Genomic DNA, 8,473 nt, shown 5'->3' on the forward strand with positions numbered 1-8,473 from the left:
TAAAGGTTAAATAAAAAAATAAAATAAAATGTCCCCCTCCACGTCCTCCAGACCCAGTTCCCTGGTTCTGCTGGTTCCTGTCCCAGTAGAACCATTCTGGATTCCCCATCGAGTCTAAAATCCAGCTCCTCTGGAGAACCGGGTTCCAGAGTCCAGCTCCTCTGGAGAACCGGGTTCTGGAGTCCAGCTCCTCTGGAGAACCGGGTTCTAGAGTCCAGCTCCTCTGGAGAACCGGGTTCTAGAGTCCAGCTGCTCTGGAGAACCGGGTTCTGGAGTCCAGCTGCTCTGGAGAACCGGGTTCTAGAGTCCAGCTCCTCTGGAGAACCGGGTTCTAGAGTCCAGCTGCTCTGGAGAACCGGGTTCTGGAGTCCAGCTCCTCTGGAGAACCGGGTTCTGGAGCACAGCGCCTCCGTCAGGTCAGTTTTTCCCTCGAAGGTGAAAAGATCAAGGAAAATCGAGGCTGAAAAAAATTCAACAACTTTATTTAAATGAGGAAGAAAACAGGAAGTTCAGACAGTGATGCTAATGCTAATGCTAACAGCAGCTCCGCAGCAACACGTCCCACAAACCTGTGTGACACACACACACACACACACACACACACACACGCACACAGGTCCTTGTCCCGGCCCCAGTCTCAGGCCCAGTTGGCCTTCAAGTAAGGTAGGAGTCCCAGTCCCGGTTCTGGTCTCAGGCCCGGTTGGCCTTCCAGGTCAGGTAGGAGTTCCGGTCCCGGTCCCGGTCTCAGGCCCGGTTGGCCTTCCAGGTCAGGTAGGAGTTCCAGTCCCGGTCCCGGTCCCGGTCTCAGGCCCGGTTGGCCTTCCAGGTCAGGTAGGAGTTCCAGACCACGGCCACCAGCTGGACCACCGCCAGCCTGCAGGAGACACGAGGCGTTCAAATGCAGCGCGGACAAACCGGCGCCGCCGCCGTGCAGACACCATCAGCTGGAGGCCAGAACCTGATCCTGGTTCTGGTCCTGAAACCCTGGACCCGGTTCTCCACTAGAACTTCAATAAATAAACGTTAAGAGTTTCTGTCGTCGCCGTGGAAACGGATCTCATTTTCAGAACGGCAAACTGACGCCTCGTTCTAACGGCGACGGAACGTTCCGACACCTCGCTCTAACGCCTGGATCTGGTTCTCACCTGTGCTGCAGAGGAACCAGGTAGAAGTTGGCCATCTGGACCGGAGGCCACAGCTGAAAGACAGGAAACAGGAAACAGGAAACAGGAAGTGGCTCGTCATGCTTTTATTCTGGTGAACAGACAGACTCTGATCCAGGAGAGGAAACATACGTAGTAGTTGGAGATCAGGGCGTCGGTGTAGTCCTGGAACGGCAAGAACAGACCAGAACAGTCAGGAACCGAACCGCACACGCACATGCACACGCACACTGTTCTAAGAAGAACCGAGCTGGACTGACGTCAAACCAGGGTTTAGAACCAGCAACCGGAACTGAACTAAACAGGAAGTGAGACTGAAGGAGAACCAGACCCAGAACGGTTCCTCAGAGAGGACTCGGTCTGTGATCAGTGGAACGTCTCCAAACGATCAGGAGGATCAGTAGATCAGGAGGATCAGTAGATCAGGAGGATCAGTAGATCAGGGGGATCAGTAGATCAGGGGGATCAGTAGATCAGGGGGATCAGTAGATCAGGGGGATCAGTAGATCAGGGGGATCAATAAACAGCACTGACCACCAGAAAAGATCAAAGAAGGAGGGAGAGACGGAGGAGAGGAAGCATCCAGCATCATCCAGCATCATCCAGCATGATCCATCCTTCATCCATCAATCAGGCTTAAAGCGATACGTCAACATTTTGGCAAATTGGCCCATTTAGCGCAACTCCTCAGTCATTTCAAACAGCAGACTGACTGTTTCTGTGAGGCGAGCTGTTGTTTTTTCAGAGGTGAGTCAGGAAGGTTTTCAGGACGGACACAATGGAAGTGGACGGTATTTTTGTTCCCCCTCGTCAAACTCATCAAATACACAATCCAACAACCAAAGTAGTTCCCAGTATTTGCTTCAGTGTCGTAACGCTACAGTATTATTTGTTGGTGTTTCACAGCGTAGTGAATGTGTGGATTATAACGTGTCCACCAAAGTGTTGTGGGGTTGTTGGATTGTGTATTTGATGAGTTTGACGAGGGGGAACAAAAATACCGTCCACTTCCATTGTGTCCGTCCTGAAAACCTTCCCCGACTCACCTCTGAATAAACAACAGCTCGCCTCACAGAAACAGTAAGTCTGCTGTTCGAAGTGACGAGGGAACTGCCCTAAATGGGCCAATTTGCCAAAATGTTGAAGTATCGCTTTAAAAGCTTCACTGTTCTGACTTTAGAGAAACTTTCAAATGAAAAGACATTGAAGGACTGAATGAAACAAAACCAGGTAAGATGGAGAAAGAGGAGGAGGAGGAGGAGGAAGAAGAGGAAGAGGAGGAGGAAGAAGAGGAGGAGGAAGAAGAGGAAGAAGAGGAAGAAGAGGAGGAAGAGGAAGAAGAGGAGGATCTTCTCACCCTCTTCAGTTTGCTCAGGTTCTCCTCCACTGTGAGTCCATTCAGAGCTGAAGAGATACAGAGGAAGGAGGCCAGGAAGCAGGGAGCAAAACACAACTACACACACACACACACACACACACACACACACACACACACACACACAAGTAAGTCAAACACGTGATATAACTTCTGGTCTTCGTCCGGTTCCGTCCTGCAGAACCAGGCTCACCTGATCCAGCAGCATTTTCTTCATGGCTGAACTTTTGGTTCCTCCAGAGACCAGTTTGTCCAGAACTCTGTACCAGCTGCCGACGACGGGGCCCTGCAGAGAGACAGCCGCTCAACACCCGGAGAACCCGGAGAACCCAGAGAACCCGGAGAACCCGGAGAACCCAGAGAACCCGGAGAACCCAGAGAACCCGGAGAACCCAGAGAACCCAGAGAACCCAGAGAACCCAGAGAACACAGAAAACCCGGAGAACCCAGAGAACCCAGAGAACCCAGAGAACACAGAGAACCCAGAGAGCCCGGAGAACCCAGAGAACCCGGAGAACGCGGAGAACCCAGAGAACCCAGAGAACACAGAAAACCCGGAGAACCCGGAGAACCCGGAGAACCCAGAGAACCCAGAGAACCCAGAGAACACAGAGAACCCGGAGAACCCAGAGAACCCGGAGAACGCGGAGAACCCGGAGAACCCAGAGGAGACAACGACAATAACAACAGCCCAGGCTCCAGGCAGGCTGCCGCAGCGTTCCGATACCGCGTGCCGATACCCAGTACTTTTACTACAAAACTGAGTACCGATACCATGTTCCGATACTGCAATGCTGAGTACCGATACCACGCATCGATACCGTGTACCAATACCACGATACTGAGTACGAATACCGCATTCTGTACTGATACCGCAATACTGAGTACCGATACTGCAATACTGACTACCGATACCACAATACTGAGTACCAATACCGCAATATTGAGTATCCATACCGCAATACCGGGTACTGATACCGCAATACCAAGTACCGATCACGCCAAACAGAGCACCGATTCTGCGCATTGATACTGTGTACTAATACTACGATACTGAGTACTGATACCGCGTTCTGATATTGCAATACTGAGTACCGATTCCGCAATACTGAGCACTGATACCACAATACAGAGTACCGATACCGTGATACTAAGTACTGATACCATGCATCGATACAGTGTACTGATACCATGATACTGAGTACCGATATCACAATACCGAATACCGATACCGCAATACTGAGTACCGATATTGCACATTGCTACCGTGTACCGATACCACGATACTGAGAACCGATATCGCAATACTGAGCACTGATACTGCAATACTGTGTACGATACTACAATACTGAGTACCATTACTATGATACTGAGTACCGATACCGCACATTGATACCGTGTACCAATACCACAGCCATGAGTACCGATACCGAGTACCGATACCAGTGTGAAGGCCCAATGACCTGAACATACCAAGTACAGGGTCGGCCCTGGCGCCGGTTCCTGATGAGCGGTTCTAGGTAACCGAATCTAGAAGAGCAGTTCTAGATAAGAGCTTCTAGGTTAGCGGTTCGAGATAACGGGTTCTAGATAGAGATGTGCGATTACTGATACCAGGTATCAGTATCGGGCCGATACTGGCCTTATTTCACTGTATCAAGTACTCGTGCAGGCTACCGATACCAGCCGCCAATACTCAAGGCAAGAAAATCTCAGGCGTAGTGAGTCCTCCTCACCAGCAGAGGGCGGTCGTGCAACCCAATGGGATGCAAGCTGCTGTTAAACATGACAGAGGAAGAAGCCCTGCTCTCCAGGAGGGGGCGCTGCACTGCAGCGGGTTGATTCTCTACGAGTCTCATCCAGAGCAGAGATGACAGGATGAATCCAGAACGGCTGCTCGTCTCACCAGAACGTCGCCGGAGTGGAAATTCTTTTGTATCAGTGAAAACGAGCCGAGCTTTGCAGAATGCTAACCCTGCTATGCTAACGCTGCTGGAGGAGGCGGCCTGTGGACGAGAGTCTGACGCTGCTGTGCTGGAAAAAAAAAAACAAAACTCCGGCAGCATCTCGACGGAAAACTGCAGAAGACCGAGGAACTGAAGAGCAGCGATCCGACAGCAGAACAGGTCAACTCGTACAACTCAGGGGTTCTAGCTTTGACTTTGGTTCATAAAAAATAATTAAAATGACCACATTTAAAAACTTTAGTTCATGTAAAGTGTAGAACTCGTTTTATCCTGCCCTTTAGCTCATTTAAAAAAACGTTAAAATAAGCTCATTTAAAAAAGTGTCTAGTTTAGAGCTGTTTGTTTACATCTTGTAAAAAAAAAAACCTTAAAACTCAGAGAAATTGTTTTCTCTTGCACCTAATTTCAGTTAAATAAGCGTAAAACTCAATGAGTTGTTTGTTTTATTTTTCAGATTAATATTTTGGACTAAACATAGTGGCTGGGCTGCTGTTTTTAGAAATAAAAGTCATTTTTAAAAAATGTTCTGTCATTGCATTATTTTACATTTTTTTAGGGCTGTCAAATGATTAACATTTTTTAATCAGATTAATCACAGCTTACAAATTAATTATGATTAATCACAAATAATCACAATTTCCAACTGTGTCTGAAATATGCCTTTTATTCCTGTATTGCATTAACAAAAAAACGACAGGATGTGATTATATACTCGTATATTGAACACGTGATGTGTTTATTTAAAGGTGCTGTCGGCAGGATTTTGCTAGTCAATGCTAATTTTTCTGTGTTTTCTTTGGATTAAATGTTAGAGTATCCATTGATAATCCTTTAGGAGTGCAGCATAACTGCTCTACTGCGAGGGCGCAGCGTTTCCATCTGTCTCTGTTCTGAGCTGAAAAGGAATCTCCACAGCTCCAGGTATCTTTGACCAATCAGAAGAGCCCCTGAGGCTCTAACCGTGATTGGTCGAGGGGCGTTCGTCGCACGTTCTTGTGGGAGGGGCTTAACTTGCGTGAGGATGTGATGTCAGAGAAAACAGGACAGGATTGGCTGTGCTGGGTTTCAAAACGCCATCTTAGATGGGTCAAACCGCCATCTTGCTTAGGTAAACCTAAGCAAGATGGCGGGGATGCGGAATCCTGCCTACAGCACCTTTAAGGCTCCAAATAAAATAAATATTCAAAAAACTAAAACATGCACACCATAACATAATGTCTGTGTGTGTGCAGTGTATTTGTACGTGCTGCCTGTGTCCCCCCCCCCCCCCCCCCAGGGCAAAGCTGTCAGCTGGTCTGCTTGTCATAAATTCATTAACGCCATTAATGCGTTATTTTGACAGCCCTAAATTTTATGTTTCAAAAGTATCGGTATGAGTATCGGTATCGGTGAGTACTGAAGATGAAGTACTCATACTTGGTATCGGTCTGAAAAAAGTGGTATCGAACATCCCTGGATCTAGATAACAGGTTCCAGCTCACTGGTTCTAGGTAAGTGCTTCTAGATAACATTTCTAGCTAGCAGGTTCTAGATAAGCGGTTCTCGAGGAGCGGTTCTAGGTAACCCTTCTCACCACGAAGCAGCAGCCGATGCTCGCCATCCTGGCCGTCCTCCGGCCGTCGTGATTGGCTAAGCCCCGCCTCTCGATCAGCTGCTGGGAGATGACGTCACCGACGGCCATCAGAGAACCTGGAGAACGAGGCGGAGAACCGGGATGAGCCGGAACCCTCTAGAACGTGTCGCCGATCAGCAGAAAACCACTTCCAGCTCTGAGCTTCGCGCTGAAGCTGAAATAAAATCCGTTCTGGTTTGACGGGACTCTGAAGGTTCCAGATTCCTCCGGGAGCTTCTCTCTCCTGATTGGCTGTTTTTTTTATTTGTATTCCAGAACGTCTCTTCTCGTCCGTCCTGCTGCTGTTGGTTCTAGAGACCGACAGAACCCAGAGTCTGGTTCTCTGCTGGTGGAGAAGCCGATTCTGAAGGAAGGAGCTGAAGCGCTCTCTGGCGCCCCCTGCTGCTCGCTTCACCCAACGACAGCTTTTAAGCTGAATCAACAAACAGGAAGAACTTCCTGTAGAAAAAGTCCGTTTTAAATCAAAGTTCACAATTCAGCCAATCAGGACGCTTCAAGAGGAACAAGACAACAACAAGACAGCAAGACAACAGCCAGACAACAACCAGACAACGAGACAACAACCAGACAACGACAAGACAACAACCAGACAGCAAGACAACCTGAAAATGACTAGACAACAACCAAACAAGACATAAACCAGACAACAAGGCAACAGCCAGACAACAACCAGACAACGAGACAACAACCAGACAACAACGAGACAACAACCAGACAATGAGACAACAACCAGACAGCAAGACAACAACCAAACAACAAGACAACCTGAAAATGACTAGACAACAACCAAACAAGACATAAACCAGACAACAAGACAGCAGCCAGACAACAACCAGAAAACAGCCAGACAACAACCAGACAACAACAAGGCAATAGCTAGACAACAACCAGACAATGACAAGAAAAGAACCAGACAACAACCAGACAACCGCCAGACAACACCCAAACAACAACCAGACAACAAGACAGCAACCAATCAACATCAACAGCCAGACAACAACACAACAACAACAAGGCAATAGCCAGACAATGACAAGAAAAGAACCAGACAACAACAAAACAACAGCCAGACGACAACAAGACAGCAACCAGACAACAGCCCGACAACGAGCAAACTACACCAACAAAGCTGCAGTGATAAAAAGCAAAACTACTGGAAAACACCAAGAGGAGCTGACCTCTCTCTCTCTCTCTCTCACACACACACACACACACACACACACACACTAGATAAAGTGAATAAAATCTTCAATCCATTTTTGATTGAAAGTTTCAAGCTGGTTTGTTCAGAGGTCAAAGGTCATGTGCTCCAGTAGGGGTGAAAGGTGAGGCGGGGACCTGCAGTGCCGATCTGCACCGTCCAGGGTCGCTTCTTCATCAGCAGCTGGTACGACCTCCACAGCCCGGCCATGCTGCAGGTCAGAGGTCACAGGTCACAGCCTGGAGACAGAGAGTTCTCTCAGAGTTCCAGATGTGAACAGATGAAAGCGCTCCACTGCTGAACCCGCCCGCCCCGCCCCGCCCACCGGCAGACAGCGTGACTTGAATCAAGGCCCCCTCCCTGATGAGTCCCGTTAGGTTTTCTATTAACGCGAGCTTCATTCATTCACCCGCTCATTTAAGAGCCTCCAAACAAGCCAAAGTTCTGCCAGCGCCCCCTCAGTCCTGCACAAAGTAAACATTCCACGCGCTCCGGTCTCTGATCGATCGATTCTGTCCGAGCCGAATCAAAGCCCGAGCGCGTGTCGTCCAGACAGCACCGTAAAAGAGATTCTGGCTCCCGCGCAGTTCCCCATTTATCAAACTAAATCATTAAACGTTGCTTTTCCAAACGAAGTTCGGCTGACAGGTCAGATCACGCTGTGAAGTATTTCCCTGACAAACTAAACCGACGAGCTGATAAACAGCGAGAGGACCGTGAGAGGAACGTGAGCTCACCGCGAGTTTTGTCTGTTTTATTAAATTCTTCTGAAGAAACGGGTCCAAATCGCCTCCGTGCTGCGTTCAGTGACAGTCCGGAAAAGAACTACTCAACAAAAAGAGGACAGAACTCTACAGCACGCGACGAACGCGCGTTTCAGAGGAGGACGAGACGGCGCGTGCTTCCGGTGACAGAAGTGTTTATAAAGTGAGTTTATCAGGACGAAACGTCTTTACCTGCCAATGACCCGCTGCTCTCAAGACGCCTTCACGGACCCCGCGGCGGCTCGGATTTTTTAAACATTCTCGTATGAACTGCAAAAACAGAAAAGAAAGAAAAGGAAAAGGAGAAAGTAAAGTAAAGAAAAGCACTTTAGAATCTCCGGAGGAATGTTACTAAAGATATGAATGAAAA

General features: G+C 48.5%; 1 protein-coding gene across 3 annotated transcripts; it reads right to left on the reverse strand.

Moving 5' to 3' along the window:
- Nucleotides 1–496: 496 nt before the first annotated feature.
- On the reverse strand, nt 497–8,325 carry mpv17 (mitochondrial inner membrane protein MPV17). Of its 3 annotated transcripts, XM_030110257.1 has the most exons (9): nt 8,077–8,252; nt 7,477–7,578; nt 6,079–6,194; nt 2,732–2,824; nt 2,521–2,616; nt 1,296–1,328; nt 1,146–1,198; nt 783–874; nt 497–698 (listed from the first exon to the last, which is right to left on the reverse strand). In XM_030110257.1, exons 2-8 carry the CDS (start codon nt 7,547–7,549, stop codon nt 805–807), a joined length of 534 nt encoding a protein of 177 aa, XP_029966117.1. In that variant the 5' UTR covers nt 7,550–7,578; nt 8,077–8,252; the 3' UTR covers nt 497–698; nt 783–804. The 3 variants fall into 3 exon arrangements, with proteins under 3 accessions (XP_029966117.1, XP_029966116.1, XP_029966115.1); XM_030110256.1 differs by lacking the exon at nt 8,077–8,252 and adding an exon at nt 8,296–8,325 and having other exon boundaries at nt 497–874; XM_030110255.1 differs by having other exon boundaries at nt 497–874.
- Between the last annotated feature and the right edge of the window lie 148 nt (nt 8,326–8,473).

The sequence above is a fragment of the Salarias fasciatus genome, chromosome 15 (assembly GCF_902148845.1).
Source record: "Salarias fasciatus chromosome 15, fSalaFa1.1, whole genome shotgun sequence".
Classification (NCBI taxonomy): domain Eukaryota; kingdom Metazoa; phylum Chordata; class Actinopteri; order Blenniiformes; family Blenniidae; genus Salarias; species Salarias fasciatus.